The sequence below is a fragment of the Pongo pygmaeus genome, chromosome 20, assembly GCF_028885625.2.
Source record: "Pongo pygmaeus isolate AG05252 chromosome 20, NHGRI_mPonPyg2-v2.0_pri, whole genome shotgun sequence".
NCBI classification, from domain to species: Eukaryota; Metazoa; Chordata; class Mammalia; order Primates; family Hominidae; genus Pongo; species Pongo pygmaeus.
Genome location: NC_072393.2, coordinates 38,296,645 through 38,317,292, shown reverse-complemented (window position 1 = coordinate 38,317,292; position 20,648 = coordinate 38,296,645). Strand labels below are relative to the sequence as shown.

The 20,648-nt window shown below is 48.5% G+C and overlaps 2 protein-coding genes across 3 annotated transcripts in view; both read right to left on the bottom strand.

The window, feature by feature from the left end:
- Positions 1-8,667, bottom strand: part of WDR88 (WD repeat domain 88) — a 46,689-nt gene extending 38,022 nt beyond the window's left edge. The window contains exons 1-2 of the mRNA XM_054464684.2: positions 6,564-8,667; positions 1,240-1,350 (exon numbers count right to left, since the gene is read on the bottom strand). Of these exons, the coding sequence (XP_054320659.1) occupies positions 1,240-1,350; positions 6,564-6,839 (387 nt within the window). The 5' untranslated portion in view covers positions 6,840-8,667. The remainder of the gene's footprint in view (positions 1-1,239; positions 1,351-6,563) is intronic.
- Positions 8,668-8,782: 115 nt separating this feature from the next.
- GPATCH1 (G-patch domain containing 1) overlaps positions 8,783-20,648 on the bottom strand; it is a 49,893-nt gene continuing 38,027 nt past the window's right edge. For both annotated transcript variants that reach the window (XM_054464683.2, XM_063658632.1), the window contains 4 exons: positions 19,570-19,677; positions 14,013-14,110; positions 12,487-12,632; positions 8,783-9,060 (listed from right to left, as the gene is read on the bottom strand). In XM_054464683.2, the coding sequence (XP_054320658.1) occupies positions 9,030-9,060; positions 12,487-12,632; positions 14,013-14,110; positions 19,570-19,677 (383 nt within the window). In that variant the 3' untranslated portion in view covers positions 8,783-9,029. The remainder of the gene's footprint in view (positions 9,061-12,486; positions 12,633-14,012; positions 14,111-19,569; positions 19,678-20,648) is intronic.

Sequence of the window (20,648 nt, the reverse complement as noted above, 5' to 3'; positions counted from 1 at the left end):
ACTTCCGTTCTCTGACAGGTGTGTGGGGTGGCCGGGCGCGGTGGCTCACACCTATAATCCCAACAATTTGGGAGGCCAAAGCAGGTAGATCACTTGAGGTCAGGAGTTTGAGACCATCCTGGCCAACATAGTGAAACCCTGTCTCTACTAAAAAATTAGCTGGGCATGGTGGCGTGCCTCTGTAGTCCCAGCTACTAGGGAGGCTGAGGCAGGAGAATCACTTGAATCCGGCGGCAGAAGTTGTAGTGAGCCGAGATCGTGCCACTATACTCCTATACTCCAGCCTGGGCGACAGAGCAAGACTCTGTCTCAAAAAAAAAAAAAAAGAAAAGAAAAGAAAGAAAAAAAAAGCTGTGGGGGCAAGGCATGCTGGCTCACACCTGTCATCCCTGCACTTTGGTAGGTTGAGGCAGGTGGATCATCTGAAGTCAGGAGTTCGAGACCAGCCTGGCTAACATGGTGAAACTCTGTCTCTACTAAAAATATAAAATTCGCCAGGAGTAGTGGCAAACACCTGTAGTCCTAGCTACTCAGGAGGCTGAGGCAGGACAATCACTTGAACCCGGGAGGCGGATGGTGCAGTGAACTGAGATCATGCCATTGCATTCCATCTAGGCGACAAGAGCGAAACTCGGTCTCAAAAAAAATTTTTTTTAAATTTTAAAAAGGCCAGGCGCTGTGGCTCACGCCTGTAATCCCAGCATTTTGGGAGGCCGAGGTGGATGGATCACCTGAGGTCAGGAATTCAAGACCAGCCTGACCAACATGGTGAAACCCCATCTCTACTAAAAAAAATAAAAATAAAAAAATAAAATAAATTAAAAAATTAGCTGGGTGTGGTGGCACATGCCTGTAATCCCAGCTACTTGGGAGGCTGAGGCAGAAGAATTGCTTGAACCCAGGAGGCAGAGGTTGCAGTGAGCCGAGATCATGCCATTGCACTCCAGCCTGGGCAACAAGAGCAAAACTCCGTCTCAAAAAAAAAAACAGTGTGGCGCTGTCAGTCCAGAGGTCTCCATCCCATTCCCACTGTTTCCAGGCCCACAAGCTGGCAGCAGCCACCCTAACTTTATCTAGGCTGGGCTCTCACCTTCCCTTCCTTCTGGCACTTTGCTCAGAAGACCTGCAAACCAGGACCCACAAGTGCCTGCGAGTTCAGAGCTGGGGAACTCGACACAGGAGGTGCCTAAGCTTAGGAAAGGTTTTCGCTCCAGGAGTACCTAACAGCAGGCCACCTACCCACAGCTTCACGGTGCAGTCATAGGAGCCACTGAGGAGCTTTGTGTCATCCACACAGAAGTGGCAGGTGCTCACAGCGTGCTTGTGCCCACTCAGAATTTTAAATGGGATCTGAAAAAAAGGAGAGACCAGATGAGTTAAACATGTTGCAGGACACAAGATCAATGTACAACAGTTAATTTTATTTCTAAACACTTGCAATAAACCACCTGGAAAAAAAATGAATTTAAAAAATTCTGGCCAGTGGGGTTGGCTCATGTCTGTAATCCCAGCAATTTGGGAGACCGAGGCAGGCAGATCACCTGAGGTCAGGAGATCGAGACCAGCCTGGCCAACATGGCAAAACTCCATCTCTACTAAAAATACAAAAATTAACCAGGCATGTCGGTGCATGCCTGTAATCCCAGCTACTCGGAGGCTGAGAATCACTTGAACACAGGAGGCAGAGGTTGCAGTGAGCCAAGATTGCACCACTGCACTCCAGCCTGGGCAACAGAGTGAGACCCCATCTAAAGAAAAAAAAAAAATTCTCTAGCTGGGCACAGTGGCTCATCCCTGTAATACCAGCACTCTGGGAGGCTGGGGCAGCAGGACTGCTTGAGCCTGGGAGTTCAAGACCAGTCTGGGCAACATAGTGAGACTGTCTGTACAAAATTGGGGGGGAAAAAAAAAGAAGAAGAAGAAAGAAAATGAGCCAGGCATGGTGGTGCACACTTGTAGCCCAGCCACTCAGGAGGCTGAGGCGGGAGGACTACTTGAGCCCAGAAGGTTAAGGTTACAGTGAGCTATGATTGCAGCACTGCACTCCAGCCTGGATGACAGAGCAAGACCCTGCCTTTAAATAATTAAAATCAAAATTTTAAATGGGCAAAGGATTTGAATAGATACATCTCCAAAGAAGATATGCAACGGCTGGGCACGGTGGCTCACAACTATAATCTCAGCACTTTGGGAGGCTGAGGCAGGTGGACCACTTGAGGCCAGGAGTTCAAGACCAGCCTGGCCAACATGGCGAAACCCCATCTCTACTAAAAAAAAAAAAAAAAAAAAAAATTAGCCAGCCGTCATGGTGTGCTCCTGTAATCCCAACTACTCAGGAGGCTGAGTCATGAGAATTGCTTGAACCCAGGAGGTGGAGGTTACAATGAGCTATGATCATGTCACTGCACTCCAGCCTGGGTGACAGAGTGAGACCTGTCTCAAAAAGAAAAAATACATAGATATAGATATAGATATAGATATAGATATAGATATAGATATAGATATATGCAAATAGTTGATAGCACATGAAAAGATTCTCAACATCACTCACCACATCAGGAAAGTGCAAATGAAAACCACAGTGTGGCTGGGCGCAGTGGCTCACACCTGTAATCCCAGCACTTAGGGAGACCAAGGCGGGCAGATCACCTGAGGTCAGGAATTCAAGATCAGCCTGGCCAACATGGCAAAACCACATCTCTACTAAAAATACAAAACTTAGGCCGGGCACGGTGGCTCATGCCTGTAATCCCAGCACTTTGGTAGGCTGAGGTAGGTGGATCACCTGAGGTCGGGAGTTTGAGACCAGCCTGACCAACATGGAGAAACCCCATCTCTACTAAAAATATAAAATTAGCCAGGCATGGTGGCACATGCCTGTAATCCCAGCTACTCATGAGGCTGAGACAGGAGAATCACTTGAACCTGGGAGGTGGAGGTTGCAGTGAGCTGAGGTCGTGCCATTGCACCCCAGCCTGGGCAACAAGAGCAAAACTCCATCTCAAAAAAAAAAAAAATTAGCCCTGTGTGGTGGTGGGCACATCTAATCCCAGCTACTTGGGAGGCTAAGGCAGGAGAATTGCTTGAACCTGGGAGGCAGAGGCTGCAGTGAGCTGAGATCATGACACTGCACTCCAGCCTGGGTGACAGAGCAAGACTTCATCTTAAAAAAAAAAAAAGACAGAAAGAAAAGAAAACCAAAGTGTGATACCATGTCATATTTGTTAGGATGGCTATCACCAAAGTCCCATAACAAGTGTTGGCAAGGATGTGAATAGTTGGAAGCCTCCTACATTGCTGGTAGGAACGTAAAGTAGTGCAGCCACTTTGAAAAATAGGCAGTTCAGCCGGGCACAGTGGCTCACGCCTGTAATCCCAACACTTTGGGAGGCCGAGGTGGGTGGATCACCTGAGGTCAGGAATTCGAGACCAGCCTGGCCAACATGGTGAAACTCCGTCTCTACTAAAAGTACAAAAATTAGCCGGGCATGGTGGCACATGCCTGTATTCCCAGCTACTGGGGTACTGAGGCAGGAGAATCACTTGAACCTGGGAGGCAGAGGCTGCAGTGAGCCAAGATCATACCACTGCACTCCAGCCTGGGCAATAGAGCGAGACTCCGTCTCAAAGAAAGAGAAAATGTGTCATGGCCATACAACAGAATATTACTTGATAATGAAAAGGGAAGGGAGCACTGCTACAGGCTACAACATGGATGAACCTTGAGGACGTAATGCTAAGGAAATGAAGCCAGTCACAAGAGACCACGTATGGCTTGATTCTATCACTATAAAAGCTTTAGAATAGACAAATCTATGGACAGAAAGTAGAATTGCCTGGTGTCGGCAGGATGGGTATTGGGGAACTGGGGAGTACAGTACTCTGTGAATACCCTAGAAACCACTACAGCTTCTATGGTTAAATTATATGGTACGTGAATTATATCTCAGTAAAACTGGGGGAAAAAAAGAGAAAAGAGCGGGAAGCCTGAAGATGTCCCCCCCGCCCTGCCCGCGCATGGGGACACCTCCCAGGTTGAGCTGTGGAAGTGTGGGGGTGGGGGAAATGTTGGAGGCAAGACCAGGGGTGTGGCCTGGAAGGCAGTGTCAGGGTGCTGGGCTGAGTCGGCAGGAGGGCAGGGGTGAGGGGATGCGACGGTTCAGGGCGGCGGTGGCTTTCCAATTGCAGGTGATGCGGGGTGGGGGGGGTCGGGGACGCGCAGGTGGGGATGCAGGAGATGAGAGGATACTCCGCCTCTGGGGGACTCGGGGACACGGGGACACTGGAAAGCGGGCTCCGTTGCCAGGGAGCGCGGAGAGCTGGGACCGGGCTTTTCTCCGGGGAAATTCGCTAACACCGTCGGGCCGGGCCGGGGCCGCGCGTGCAGGGTCGGCTCCCTACCCCAGGAGCGGCCCCAGTCCCTGCGACGCGACCTGCGCAGCCCTCCCGCACCTCCCCCGCCCCTGACGACCCCAGCCCCCGCCGCCCCTGCAGGGTTTGGGTTATCTCTCTCATTAGGAAAATCGAACTATCATTAAAAATTGAAATTAAATTTGCTGGATGCAGTGGCTCAGGCATGCAATTCCAGTGCTTTGGGAGGCTGAGGAGTGAGGATTGCTTGAGGTCAGGAGTTTAAGACCAGCCTGGGCAACATAGCGAGACTCCCCCTCTCTACAAAAAAAATCAAAATTAAATAATAATTTTAAAAATATAATTTAATTTAAAAAATAGGAAAACAAAAAACCTAGAACTCCATCATGGAAAAACATCAGCAAGAGGGAGGAACCATTCCTCTGCCCCCACCCACAGGCTTTTCTGGGGCCCTCCTTTCAGGTTTTTTTCTGCACACAGTCCCTTGGGATCCACTAGGTAAAGGGGTTCCAGGGGCTGCAGAGAGAAGTCCCCAACACATGAGTACATTTCAGAGGCGCTGACAAAGCTCATGCAGAGGACAGAGCAATTTGTGCAAAAACAAAACGGTTCTTCTGTGCGTAGCGTTCATTCACATATTCCACAAATAAACCTCGAGAGCCTTCTCCCCCATGGGGCCTGGACCTGATGCTGCAGCTCAGCAGCCACCTAGGAGCAAAGTCCCTAACCTCGAGGAGCCAGTTGCTGGCAGCCAGAGGACACCTTGAGGACGGAAGGGGGATGTCAGACCATGCCATGAGGCACGGAGGAGACAGTGGCCCTGGCTACTTTAGATGGGCGGTCAGGGAGGGCCTCCCCAAGAGCGCAATACCGTGGGGGCAGGGACCTGCCAAGAGCCCTGAGGCCAGACCTGCTTGTAGGTCAGCAAGACAGGGGGATGGGGGAGGAGAACATGGGAGAGGTGCCAGATCCGAAATGGCCTGGAAGGCCACAGGCAGATCGCCAGACTTCATCTTAAACATGCTGGGAAGCCAGGCAGAGGTTTCGAGGAAATTATTAAAAATACACCCTGACATCTGCATGTGAGTACATTAAATCAAGGCCAAGCATGAAACGCTACTTATTGAGAATGTTCTTTATTGGGTTTTGGTTTTGTTTTGTTTTGTTTTTGAGACAGAGTGAGATGATCTCGGCTCACTGCAACCTCTGCCTCCCAGGTTCAAATGATCCTGCTGCCTCAGCCTCCAGAGTAGCTGGGATTACAGGCACGCTCCACCACGCCCGGCTAATTTTTGCATTTTTAGTAGAGAAAGAGTTTCACCATGTTAGCCAGGCTGGTCTCCAACCCCTGACCTCAAGTGATCTGCTCATCTCGGCTTCCCAAAGTGCTGGGATTACAGGCATGAGCCACCGCACCCAGCCAGTTTTTCTTTCTCTCTCTCTCTCTCTACATATATATATATATTCTGGAGACAGAGTCTCGCTCTGTTGCCCAGGCTGGAGTGCAGTGCCACAATCAGCTCACTGCAGCCTTAAACTCCTGGGTTCAAGGGATCCTCTTGCCTCAGCCTTTCAAGTGGCTGGGACCACAGGTGTGCCCCATCACACTGGGCTAAGTTTATTTTTTGTAGAGACGCCCTCTAACTATGTTGCCCAGGCTGGTCTCAAACTCCTGGGCTCAAGTGATCCTCCCACCTGGGCCTCCCAAAGGGCTGGGATTACAGGTGTGAGCCACCTTGCCTGGCCCAATTCATTGTTATTATTATTTTTAATTATTATTCTGAGTTTCCCGTTTCTTCTGACGCTAACTGTATCTCCTGGACGGGGAGAGCTGAGCCACCGACCCTTGGGCTGCAATTAGGAGCATCACTGTGGGTGGCCCTACGGAGACTCCAAGGTCTAGGTGGGGTCAGAGTGCACGTGGTGGAGCAGAGCCTCTTCCCAGCGAAGAGTCCTGGTTCCCCAGCAGGTGGCAGTACCGGGAGCCCCCGCCGGCATCCCCAGCAGGCCTTGCTCAGCTGTGTCTGACCTTTGCCCACTGGATGTACCACAGATGGGGGAATGGGCCTAAGGCCTCGCTGGGGGTCCTGGTGAAGCCAGGTGGGTTTTCCATGGGTCCCCCGACAGCTCGAGCGCCTTCCTCCCGTGTGGGGAACAGGCCACTGCCCCCTCACCCCAACGGCGGTTCTGACCTTGGAGAGAGGCTCCTGGTCGCCCCAGATCAATTTCTCCGGCACCTGGTGCTTCTCAAGCAACAGCTGCGGCGGTGGTTCCCTGTCCAAGGCCAGGGGGTCGACGGTGGCCAGCAGGTGCGTGCGCGGGATCGTCAGCTTGAAGCGGCCTAAGGCCCTCGCCAGGGTCCCCCAGGACAGCCTGCCGGGACGACACTCGCTGGCGGGGGCCGAGGGTGGCGGCAACTTGCATTCCATGTCCTGGGCTGTCGGGGAGCACCGCGGCGGGGAGGCCATCTCGAAGCCTGGCCCGCCGGTGGCCGCCTGCAAGCCTGGATGGGAACGGTGGTGCCGCGCGCCCGCGCCCGCACCAAGCCCTTCGGAGGCGCGCGCTACGCTGGGCCCGCGACTTCGCTGCCTCCTCTCTCGCTGGGTGAAAACCAGTGAAACCCGGCGCAGCACAGGTTACCTATAGAAAAATGGGCTTTGCAGCCGGGCGCGGTGGCTCACGCCTGTAATCCCGGCACTTTGGGAGGCTGAGGCCGGCGGATTACCTGAGGTCAGGAGTTGGAGACCAGCCTGGCCAACAGGTTTAGTGAAACCCCATCTTTACTAACAACAACAAAAAAAATAACAAAAATTAGCCGGGCATAGGGGCGTGCACCTGTAGTTCCAGCTACATGGGAGGCTGAGGCAGGAGAATGGCTTGAACCCAGCAGGTGGAGGTTGCAAAAAAAATAAAAATGGGCTTTGCATTCTGGGAACCAGGCTGAGCCAGCAAAACCAGCACCCCAGCCTCCAGCCCTCCCCTGTAGTTTCCCCGGCTCCTGTCACAGGGCAATTTCTTCATGTCCTCTGCCTGGGTACAGCTCCTGGCCAACCCACTTCATGACAAAACAGAAAAGGTCAGTAAGTTATGGGGTAGCCCCTGCACGAAATAAGATGCAGTTATTAGGGGTGGGTTTACAACATTTATAATAGCATGAGGGAAATATCTATCACAACCCCAACAACAGTGACAGGGAATAAAATGCTACCACCAGTCAGATAACAGCCCCATAGCTAGAAAATGACAGGGTGGAATTATTCAAAATATTGAAGGGTGTCATCTTTGGATGATAAAACTAAAAGTGATTTTCTTCCTTTTTTTTTTTTTTTTTTTCTTTTGGTGGAGACAAGAGCCTCTGTGTCACCCAGGCTGGAGTGCAGTAGTGCAATTTCGGCTCACTGCAACCTCCACTTCCAGGGTTCAAGGGTTTCTGGTGCCTCAGCCTCCCACACAGCTGGGATTACAGGCGTATGTATGCTCACCAGACCTGGCTAATTTTTTTGCATTTTTAGTAGAGACAAGGTTTCGCCATGTTGGCCAGGCTGTTTTCGAACTCCTGGCCTCAAGTGATCCGCTGCAACCTCCACCTCCGGGATTCAAGGGATTCTCTTGCCTCAGCCTCCCACACAGCTGGGATTACAGGCATATGTATGCTCACCAGACCTGGCTAATTTTTTTGTATTTTTAGTAGAGACAAGGTTTCACCATGTCAGCCAGGCTGTTTTCGAACTCCTGGCCTCAAGTGATCCGCTGGCCTCGGCCTCCCAAAGTGCTGTGATTACAAGCATGGGCCACCGCACCCGGCCGCTTCCTTCTTTCTGCTTTTAAAATTGTTGTGATCTATGATGCTACTTTCATAATGTAAAATACAAATGCTCAGTACTTTATTTTTTGTGGAGACAGGGGTCTCTATGTGTCCCAGGCTGGTCTGGAATTCCTGGGCTCAAGCAATCCTCCCGCCTCGGCCTCCCAAAGCTCTGGGATTACAGGCATTAGCCATCACACCTGGTCTGCACTTTATTTTTCAAAAAGGTCTCCTTGGTACACATGAGGTGGCCTCAGAGCAGGGAGCTGCAGCCGTGTAACCCAGGCTGTGGGTGCACATTCTCCTGCCTGGTTTCCCTGCCTGTCTCAGACACTTTAGTGACATCTACCCTGAGAGGCTGAGGCCCCCTGCCAGGCCCTGGCTCTGCCCTCCCATGGGGCTTCCTGGGCACCAACAGCAACCCAGCCACCCGGAGAGGGAAGAGCTTCACTCCCAAGAAACAGCAGGAGAGGCCGCAACCACCCCCTCTCACACGCTTGTCCTTCAGTGAGTCCAGACTGTCTTCATCACAAAACCAGAGAGAAGCCTTCACTTTTAACTTCTTTTTTAACGTCCCGGGAAATTTTTTAAAAATCAAGAAGAAAATAGAAAAATTCCACTTTAATTAAACTGTTCAGTCTGGATTTTTTTCCCCCGACACTAACTGAAATTAAAAATAGAAATCAATTTCTGCGACCTTTCAAGGCAGTCTTTGAAATGTCAAGGTTTTAAAAATTATTTTACAGCAGGAATTTACATATAAATACACTCTGTACAACACGTTAACTGAACAATCACTGGGCTTCCATCATGGAGGAGAAATGATTCTAGGACAAGCCAGGGCAGCATTCAATTACTGCCTTCTTAGCGGAAGACTTTTCAGCCTGGAAAAGAAAATAGAAAAGAGAGAAATGGAAAGTTAGCTAGGAAATGAAAAACCAAACAGCTCCGTGAAGGCTGAGAATGCCAGGCCTCCCCATATCACAGCAGCATGTCTGCACCTATAAAATGCACTCACAATAACCCACAATGAAGTACTGCCTAATCTGTGCTTTTTTTTTTTTTCCCCCAAGATGGAGTCTCGCTCTTGTCGCCCAGGCTGGAGTGCACTGGTGCGATCTCAGCTCACTGCAACCTCCGCCTCCCAGGTTTCAGCAAGTCTCCTGCCTCAGCCTCCAGAGTAGCTGGGATTACAGGTGTATGCCACCATGCCCAGCCCACAAGTTGTCAGTACAGACGGGGTTTCACCACGTTGGCCAGGCTTGTCTCGAACTCCTGACCTCGTGATCTGCCCGCCTCGGCCTCCCAAAGTGCTGGATTACAGGCATGAGCCACCGTACCCGGCCAATCTGTGTTCTTAAAATGCTTCTTCTATTACCCTGAAAACACACAGAGACTCACTCACCAACACCTCGCATTAAGACCATTTATAAAAGCAACTTTTTTCCCTAGTCTTATTTAGCCTTGAGAATACAAGCAATTTTTAATCTCAGTTTCACTCACCTACCATATCCATTGCATGACCCTTGGGAAGGAACTAAAATACATTCACTCCAGGGTCCAAAGCATCCAAGTTGTCTTTTTTTTTTAATTTTTTTATAGAGACAGGGTCTCCCTATATTACCTGAGCTAGTCTTGAACTCCTGGGCTCAAGTGATCCTCCCATCTTGGCCTCCCAAGGTATTGGGATTACAGGCATGAGCCACCACGCCCAGCCCCCAAGTTGTCAGTCTTAAATCTGAATTTCTTTTTTTTTTTTTTTTTTTTTTTCTGAGACAGAGTCTCTGTCACCCAGGCTGGAGCACAGTGGCACGATCTCGGTTCACTGCAACCTCCACCTCCCAGGTTCAAGCGATTCTCCTGCCTCCGCCTCCTGAGTAGCTGGGACTACAGGCTCGTGCCACCATGCCCAGCTAGTTTTTTAGTAGAGATGGGGTTTGGGGTTTCATCGTGTTAACCAGGATAGTCTCAATCTCCTGACCTCATGATCCACCTGCCTCGGCCTCCCAGAGTGCTGGGATTACAGATGTGAGACACCGCACCTGGCCTAAATCTGAATTTCATACATATAGGAATGTTCGTGGCAGTTCTATTTGAAACAGAGCTGGGTCACACTGGCTGCAAATCCCTGCTCCACAGCCTCAAAGTAAAAAACCCAGTATCCACACAACAGAAGAGATAAACACACCGTGGTGTGCTCACAAGAAGGAATCTTCCACAGCAATGACTACAAGCCCCTCACTGATGCCTACCATCATCTGAAGGAATCTCAGAAGCCAGACACTCAAAGAGTTCACACAATACCCTTCTTCCCAATAAAGATAAAACTGGCAAGAGTAGGCCTGCGCAGTGGCTCACGCCTGAGGCCGAGGCAGGAGGATCACTTGAGGCCAGGAGTTCGAGACCAGTTTGGGCAACATAGGAGATCCCATCTCTACAAAAAAGATTTTTTTAGGCCAGGCGCGGTGGCTCATGCCTGTAATCCCGGCACCTTGGGAGGCCGAGGCAGGCGGATCACCAGGTCAGAAGATTGAGACCATCCTGGCTAACACGGTGAAACCCCGTCTCTACTAAATATACAAAAAATTAGCTGGACGTGGTGGCGGGCGCCTGTAGTCCCAGCTACTCAGGAAGCTGAGGCAGGAGAATGGCGTGAACCCAGGAGATGGAGCTTGCAGTGAGCCGAGATCGTGCCACTGCACTCCAGCTTGGGTGACAGAGCGAGACTCTGTCTCAAAAAAAACAATTTTTTAAAAAAATTAGCTGGGTGTGGTGGTGCACACTTACAGTCCCAGCTACTCTGAAGGCTGAGGTGGGAGGATCCCTTGAGCCGGAGAGGCAGAGTTTACAGTGAGCTGTGATCAGGCCACTGCACTCCAGCCTGGGTGACAGAGTGAGACTCTGTCTCAAAAAATAAAATAAAATTCATACCCTATAAATATATGCTATATAAAATTATATTACTTATATTTAAAATGTGCACAAAAATCTGTATATAGGCCAGGCATGGTGGTTCACACCTGTAATCCCGGCACTCAGAGGCCAAGGTGGGTGTATCACTTGAGGTCAGGAGTTTGAGACCAGCCTGGCCAACACGACGAAACCCTGTGTCTACTAAAAAAATAAAAAATACAAAAATACAAAAATTAGCTGGGTGTGGGGGCGGGCGCCTGTGATCCCAGTTACTCAGGAGGCTGAGGTAGGAGAACTGCTTGAACCCGGGAGGCAGAGGTTGCACTGAGCCAAGATCGCACCACTGCACTCCAGCCTGGGTGACAGAACGAGACTCTGTCTAAAAAAAAAACAAACAATGTGTATGTGCGTCCATGTATGTGAGTGTGTATGTGTGTCCATGTATGTGAGTGTGTATGTGTGTGTGTGTGGTTGCACAAAAAAGGTCTTAAAGGTTACATATGAAACTGATGGCAGAAGTGACTGTGGAGAAAGTAGAGGTTTGGAGAACTGGTCAGGGCTCCTTTAAGCATTGGCTGTAAGGTCTGAATTTTCTTTCTTTCTTTTTTTTTTTTTTTAATTGAGACAGAGTCTCGCTCTGTCGCCCAGGCTGGAAGGCACTGGCGCAATCTCGGCTCACTGCAAGCTCCGCCTCCCAGGTTGACGCCATTCTCCTGCCTCAGCCTCCCCAGCAGCTGGGACTACAGGCACACGCTCCACGCCCAGCTAATTTTTGTATTTTTAGTAGAGATGGGGTTTCTCTGTGTTAGCCAGGATGGTCTCGATCTCCTGACCTTGTGATCCACCCGCCTCGGCCTCCCAAAGTGCTGGGATTACAGGCATGAGCCACCGCGCCCGGCCTGAATTTTCGTAATGATAATATAGTCACATATCACTTACATAATTAGATATTCAAACTTTTTAAAAAGCCTAGTTAATACACACATTTTTTTTTTTCTTTTAGGCAGAGAGTCTTGCTCTATCACCCAGGCTGGAGTGCAGTGGTACGATCGTGGCTCATTGCAACCTCCAATTCCCGGGCTCAACAGATCCTCCCACCTCAGCTTCCCAAATAGCTGGAGGCACAGGTGTGCACCACCACGCCCAGCTAATTTGGTTTTTTTGTTTGTTTGTTTTTGTAGAGATGGGGTCTCACTACGTTGCCCAGGCTGGTCTCAAACTCCTGGGCTCAAGCGATCCTCCCGCCTCAGCCTCCCAAAGTGCTGGGATTATAGGCATGAGCCACTGCACCAGGCCTACCAATTTCTCATTTCTGATATTTGCCTCTAAGCAAACACATCAAGCACTCAGTAAGCCTCTAAAGGTTTCTGAAAAACCCTCTGTCTCCCACTACCCACCGTCTCAGCAGCTCCTGGGGTGACACATCTGCAGTTTCCTCGTCACTTTGGCTGTCGCTGCTGTCGGAACTCTCGGAGCTACTACTTTTCTCTGTTTTTTTATTCTTTTGCTTGCCTTTGTGTTTGTGCTTCCTGTGTTTCTTTTTCTGTAAAAAAATAAATAGTGGTGGGGGAAAACAAATGTCTTTTTTTCTCCTTAATTCAATACAATGAAAGGTTAACAAGGCTGCAGTGGAGTCATTCAAAAAAATGTTTAAACCTCATTTAGAGTGAGTGAGAGTGAGAGCCTAACAAGACAGCACAGGGCAGACGGCTGTGCCACTCTCAACTGCACACCCTGACCCAGCTGCGCCTCCAGCAACAGATACAGCAGAACCAAGGAGGCGCAGACAGGACCCATTGTAACACTTGGTGTCATAAGATGTGACACCACACATCTCATGCATGGTGACCTGTGCCACCTCCGGTGAACCTGACTTGTTTATTTTGTCAGGCCCCTGAGAAACTTCATGTCAGGATGATGGGCACCCAGGAAAACCACAAGGAAGAAACTGGCAGAAGGTTACCGAACAGCAGATACACTGGTAAGGACACACAGATTTGGTCGGAACACATTTTCTTCCTTTCACTAGGAGGGAACGCCCGTCATCCGCCATACATGGGAGTGCTTCCCTCTGGTGGCCAGTAAGGAAACTGTTTCTAATTTCTTCAGCTGCTAGCCCAGACTACTTTGGGTACCCAAGAAGAACATTAACCTAATTAAAAGCCTGTGCTGTAACCCAAAAGAAGACATGGATGATGAAATAAGAGACGTCAACTGTGGAAGCACATGCCTGTCTTCCATTCGAATTCTTTTACTTCAAATGGCAAGTGACGGACTAAAATCTCAAACTGTAATAAAGACAAAGTAGCTGAGAAATGCTGAAAATAATATCTTCACTTAATATTGAATAAATAAGAAATAAATCGTTTTATTATTTAATACCCATTGCTCTAAGATCCCTAAATGCCCTTTTTTCTGCTTTTTAATGTTCACAAAAAAAGTTTTTTTAAGGGCTGGGCATGGTGCCTCATGCCTGTAATCGCAGCACTTTGGGAGGTAGATCACCTGAGGTCAGGAGGTCAAAACCAGCTTGGCCAACATGGTGAAACCCCGTCTCTACTAAAAATACAAAAAATTAGCCGGGTGTGGTGGTGCACACCTGTGGTCCCAGCTACTCGGGAGGCTGAAGCAGGAGAATTGCTTGAACCCAGGAGGTAGAGGTTGCAGCTGCACTCCATCCATCCTAGGCAACAGAGTGAGACTCCATCTCAAAAAAAAAAAAGGGGGGGGGGGTTTAAGTGCAAAAGAAAATGTTTCTGAAAAATCACGCGTTTGCATTGAATGTCAACATTTCTGTTAAGTCTCAGGGAGAACTGTGACTTGGCCACCAGATCCGCTCTTCAGCTGCTGTATATGACACTCCTGGGGGCTGACCAGCGGGTCCCACCCCACACTGATCCTGGGGTACACACAAGTCTCTCACCTTCTCTTTCTTCCGCTTGTGCTCTTTCTTGGCCTTGTGCTTGTCTTTATTCTTTTTATGTTTCTCTTTTTGAGGAACCTCAAGTGTCTGACGAGCATCTGAAACACAAAGGTAATAAACACAGGACCTATATAGCGCAAAAACAAAGACTATCCAAAGTAAGCTCCTAAACTGCTGAATCAGGCATCTTGTGTAGATGGAATGCTTAACACTGAGGAAGAACTCCTGCCCTCGGATTAGCTTCTGCCTCACTGAGAAACAGATTAGCACACCACCTTGCAGAGCTGTATTTAGAAAGCTGCCAGAGACTTCAACAAAGACCTGTGTGATCCAATCAGTATCCTGCCATGACCCCAGCTGCCAGATGCAGATAAAGTCAGAGCAGAAAGCCCACAAAGCCTTTTGTAATTCAACATCATCAGATAAGCTCAGAAACAGACCAGAATTGGAACTCAGCTCTGCTGCCAGCAATGTGATCTTTCACACGTCGTCTAACCTCTCCCAAGCCCAGTTTCCCCAGCTATAAAATGGGGACAATAAGAATCCCGATCCTTTTAGGGACACAGACTAGACTAGACAGGGCCATGTCCATGATTCTCGAAGCTCAGAATCTGGCACCTAAATGTTAGCTCTTCTTATATCATCCTCTCTCTACAAAAATATATTTTATAAGAATTTGTCTTATAAGTGGAAACACTGAAAAAACTACCATCAAAACAACATAATGGGCTGGGAGCGGTGGCTCATGCCTGTAATCCCAACACTTTGGGAGGCCCAGGCAGGAGGATCCTTGATCTCAGGAGTTCAAGGCCAGCCTGGGCAACATAGTGAGACCCTATCTCTACCTAATTTTAAAAAATAATAATAATGTATATAATCATTAAAAATCATTAAAGCATTTGCATGTGCCTCAATTCTCCATCTCCAAATTCAGACCAAAATGTTTTCATAGGTCATTAATTTCCGGGTAACTAAATCAAAAAAATTCATAATAGTAGAAGCAGTGAAAGGCATTAAATCAATTTTTTTCACCTAAAGAAAAGTTTCGGCCAGGAACGGTGGCTCACGCCTGTAATCCCAGCACTTTGGGAGGCTGAGGTGGGCAGATCACTTGAGGTCAGGAGTTCATAATCAGCTTGGCCAACATGGTGAAACCCCGTCTCTACTAAAAATGCAAAAATTAGCTGGGCGTGGTGGCGGGCATCTGTAATCCCCACTACTCAGGAGGCTGAGGCAGGAGAATCACTTGAACCTGGGAGGCAGAGGCTGCACTGAGCCAAGATCGTGCTACACTCCAGCCTGGGTGACAGAGCAAGAATCCATCTCAAAAAAAAAAAAGAAAAAAAAAGAAAAGTTTCAAGATGTTTCGTAAGGGTGAATATTTTCTCAACTCAGTTAACAGATGCCTGCAATTTTGTAGTCCTATTTCTTTTTTTTTTTTTAGGTTCTCGCTCTGTCACCCAGACTGGTGGGCAATGGTACAATCACAGCTCATTACAGCCTTGACCTGGGTTCACATATCCTCCTACCTCAGCTTCCCAAGTAGCTGGGACTACAGACATGTATCACCATACCCGGCTAATTTTTTAATTTTTTTGTGGAAGTGAGAGTCTTCCTATGTTGCCAAGGCTGGTATCGAACTTTTGGACTCAAGGGATCCTCCGACCTTAGCCTCCCAAAGTGCTGGGATTACAGGTGTGAGCTACCATGCCCAACCAGATTTTTCAAAATTCAATCTCCCAAAACATTCTTTTTTTTCCAAAATTATTTTAATTTTTTTTTTTTTTGAGACAGAGTTTCACTCTTGTTGCCCAGGCTGGAGTGCAATGGTGCAATCTCAGCTCAGCCCAACCTCCACCTCTCAGGTTCAAGCGATTCTCCTGCCTCAGCCTCCCAAGTAGCTGGGATTACAGCCATGTGCCACCATGCCTGGCTAATTTTGTATTTTTAGTAGAGATAGGGTTTCTCCATGTTGGTCAGGCTGGTCCCGAACTCCCAACCTCAGGTGATCTGCCCACCTTGGCCCCCATAAAGTGCTGGGATTACAGGCGTGAGCCACCGCACCCAGCTTTTTATTTATTTATTTATTTTGAGACAGCATCTCGCTCTGTCACCCAGGCTGGAGTGCAGCAGTGGGATCATAGCTCACTGCAGCCTCAACCTCCTGGGCTCAAGCGATCCTCCCACTTCAGCCTCCTGAGTAGCTGGGACCACAGGCATGCACCACCACACCAGGCTAATCTTTTTCTTTTTTATTTTTTTAAGAGATGCAATCTCTCTACGTTGCCCAGGCTGAACTCAAACTCCTAGACTCAAGTAATTTTCCCACCTCAGCCTTCCAAAGTGCTAAGATTATAGGCATGAGCCACCACACTCAGCCCAAAACTTTTTTTTAACACTAGTTTTTTTCAAAAATCATTTCCCTGAATAACCCATAGACCAAATTAAGTCACTATTACAAGGGTATCGAAGACATTATGGGAAAGGGACATAAAAGACTTGGCTTTCCAGTGCTGACACACCAGTTTGAAATTAAAGAGCCGAACAACCAGGCCACAGTGGCTCACGCCCGTAATCCCAACACTTTGGGAGGCTGAGGCAGGTGGATACTTGAGGTTAGAATTTCAAGACCAGGCTGACCAACATGGTAAAACCCCGTCTCTACTAAAAATACAAAAAATTAGCCAGGCACCTGTAATCCCAGTTACTCCAGAGGCTGAGGCAGGAGAATCACCTGAACTTGGGAGGTGGAGGTTGCAGTGAGTCGAGATTGCACCACTGCACTCCAGACTGGGTGACAGAGTGAGACTCTGTCTCAAAATAAAACAAAAGTGCTGAACAACTATAGCAAATAAGAAATATATTCACTGGAATTTATCAAAACTTCATACTTTTTTTCTCTGCTTTTTAATCCTGTTTTTGAAAGCAGTTAGCTAATCAAACCAGTATTCAAATGTGGGCACCATGGGAAACTATAAAGTGAATAATGATATTTTTATGTTAGTTATATATCTGGGCCATGTTACTATTTTTATGTTAGTTATATATCTGGGCCATGTTACAGATGTTTGTAAACCCAGCCCTCAAAGAGATGATAAACCAGTCTAAATGTTTTAACTTGAGATGCCAATTTAAGATGGCACTCAATTGAAGTTGTTGACAGATATTTGGGGAACGGAATGGGGGATAGATTGTATTTACTTCTGAGAGGACCATTTTATTGTATTTGCTACATTAGCTAAAGTAAAAAGGAGGCTTGGCGGCTGGATGTGGTGGCTCACGCTTATAATCCCAGAACATTGGGAGGCTGAGGCGGGGGGATCACCTCAGGTCAGGAGTTCGAGACCAGCCTGACCAATATGGAGAAACCCCATCTCTACTAAAAATACAAAATTAGCCAGCCATGGTGGCATGTGCCTGTAATCCCAGCTACTTGGGAGGCTGAGGTAGGAGAATCACTTGAACCCAGGAGGTGGAGGTTGCGGTGAGCTGAGATTGCGCCATTGCACTCCAGCCTAGGCAACAAGAGCAAAACTCCGTCTCAAAAAAAAAAAAAAAGAAAAAGAAAAAAAGGAGGCTTGACTGGGTGCAGTGGTTCACTCTCGTAATTCCAGCACTGTTGGAGGTTGAAGTGGGTGGATCACTTGAGCCCAGAAGTCTAAGGCTGCAGTGAGCTATGATAGCAACACTATACTCCAGCCTAGGTGACAGAGTGAGACCCTGTCTGAAAAATAAATAAATAAACAAATAAAATTTTTTAAATATATAAGAGTCTTAAATACTCTTCTCCTTGCAATTCCCCTCCAATTTTGCATACTTTTTTTTTTTATTTCTCTTTTTTTATTTATTTATTTTTTTTTTTTTTGAGACGGAGTCTCACTCTGTCACCCAGGCTGGAGTGCAGTGGTGTGATCTCGGCTCACCGCAAGCTCCGCCTCCCGGGTTTACGCCATTCTCCTGCCTCAGCCTCCCGAGTAGCTGGGACTACAGGCGCCCGCCACCACACCCGGCTAATTTTTTTTTTTTTGTATTTTTTTAGTAGAGACGGGGTTTCACGGTGTTAGCCAGGGTGGTCTCGATCTCCTGACCTCGTAATCTGCCCGCCTCAACCTCCCAAAGTGCTGGGATTACAGGCGTGAGCCACCGTGACTGGCCTTAATTTTTTTTTAAATTTTATTTATTTATTTATTTTTTGAGATGGAGTCTTGCTCTGTCGCCCAGGCTGGAGTGAAGTGGCGCGATCTCGGCTCACTGCAAGCTCCGCCTCCCAGGTTCATGCCACTCTCCTGCCTCGGCCTCCCCAGCAGCTGGGACTACAGGCGCCCGCCACCACGCCCGGCTAATTTTTTTGTATTTTTAGTAGAGACGGGGTTTCACCGTGTTAGCCAGGATGGTCTCAATCTCCTGATCTCATGATCCGCCCGCCTCGGCCTCCCAAAGTGCTGGGATTACAGGCATGAGCCACCGCGCCTGCCCTTTTTTTTTTTTTTTAAATAGAGATGAGTCTCCCTATGTCACCCAGGCTGGTATCGAACTCCTGGGCTCAAGTAATTTGCCTGCCTCGGCCTCCCAAACTGCTGGGATTACAAGCATGAGCCACCACACCCGGCCTCTTTTTTCTTTTCTTTTTTTGAGACAGAGTCTCGCTCTGTCACCCAGGCTGGAGTGCAGTGGCGCGATCTCGATCTTGGCTCACTGCAACCTTCGCCTCTCAGGTTCAAGTGATTCTCGTGCCTCAGCCTCCTTACTAGGTGGGATTACAGGCACACACCACCATGCCCAGCTAATTTTTATATTTTTAGTAGAGATGGGGTTTCACCAAATTCGCCAGGGTGGTCTTGAACTCCTGACCTCAAGCGATCCGCCCCCCTCGGCCTCCCAAAGTGCTGGGATAACAGGTGTCAGCCACCCGCCCGACTAGAGCCATTGTGCCTGGCTGCAGCCTCTTTTTCTTTTTTCTTTTTTTCTTTTTTTTTTTGAGACAGAGTCTTGCTGAGTCACCTGGGCTGGAGTGCAGTGGCACAATCTCGGCTCACTGCAACCTCCGCCTCCTGGGTTCAAGTGATTCTCCTGCCTCAGCCTCCCGAGTAGCTGGGACTACAGATGTGCGCCACTATGCCTAGCTAATTTTTGTATTTTTAGTAGAGACGGGGTTTCACTATGTTGGACAAAATGGTCTTGATCTCTTGACCTCGTGATCCGCCCACCTCGGCCTCCCAAAGTTTTGGGATTACAGGCATGAGCCACCACGCCCGGCCAGCCTCTTTTTCTTTAAGCTCTGTTGGGAAAATTATATTTCTATAACAAAACTTAAGATACTTAGGACCCTCCTGTAAACATATGGCAGGTAAGGAAATAAAGTTTGGAGGTCTCTGAAGCTGTACAGAAACAACTATCATTTCAGGCACTAGGTGGAGACAACGGGTTTAAAACGTGACTGAAAACACATAAACCAGAAGCAAGCACATATGTTTGGTCGGCTGTAAGTCACACTGTCCCCATCTCAGGGCAATCACACACTGATACAAATGGGTGAACCAAAGGGCTTGGCACTTACTGGGGCAGAAGACGGGAGGCAGCCGCGGGCCGAACTCTTCTCTTTCATCTATCTGCATCTTTTGTATTGGGAAGGAAGGTGGTGGCTCCTGGGGTGCTGGTACGAGAGCTGAAAAACAGCAGGGCGTTCATGTCATTCGTCTGCCCCATGTTAATGTCTCTGAGTCTTTCATTCATGTCTTTTGCCTCCAGATAACGTATGCTTGCCCACACCACTTCACTCCTGCCAGGTGCTAAGGATGCAGCAGTGAACGCGCAGACCCCGGCGCTTCCCTTGTGAACTCCGGAGCTGGAAGTCAGTCACATAAAGGCGCCTGCGACCAAGGGCACCAAGGGCTAAGGTACAGGGTGCCGAGTGCACCTGTGGGCACATAGCCTAGGGCCCCTAAGACCTGAAAAGTAGAAATGTGTCCCCAAGAAAGGGCCATCTGAGAAGGAAAAAACTTACGAACCATCAGGAGTGTAAGACTATGTCCCATCCCAGAGAACTGCGGGAGACAAGTTTCACTCAAAATAAATTATCAAAGAAAAAACCTTGAAGATAAATGATCATATTCACGTTACTGATCATATTCACGTTACTAATCTTGTCTTTTAAACAGATTACTATATATTCAGATAGAAGAGATATAAAAATTTTAAAAGTCTGGAAGACTAGCCGGGCACTGGGATTACTCCTGTAATCCCAGCACTTTGGGAGGCTGAGGTGGGCGGATCACCTGAGGTCAGGAGTTCGAGACTAGCCTGGCCAACATGGTGAAACACCTTCTCTACTAAAAATACGAAAATTAGCTGACCATGGTAGCGCATGCCTGTAGTCCCAGCTACTTGGGAGGCTGAGGCAGGAGAATTGCTTGAACCCAGGAGGCAGAGGTTGCAGTGAGCCGAGATTGCGCCACTGCACTCCAGCCTGGGCGACAAGAGTGAGATTCCATCTCAAAAAAAAAAAAAAAAAGTCAGGAAAACTATACATCAAAGTGTTTACAGTGGTTATTTCTGGCCAGGCACAGTGGCTCACACCTGTAAACCTAGCACTTTGGGAGCCCACTGCGGATGGTTCACTTGAGGCCCAGAGTTTGC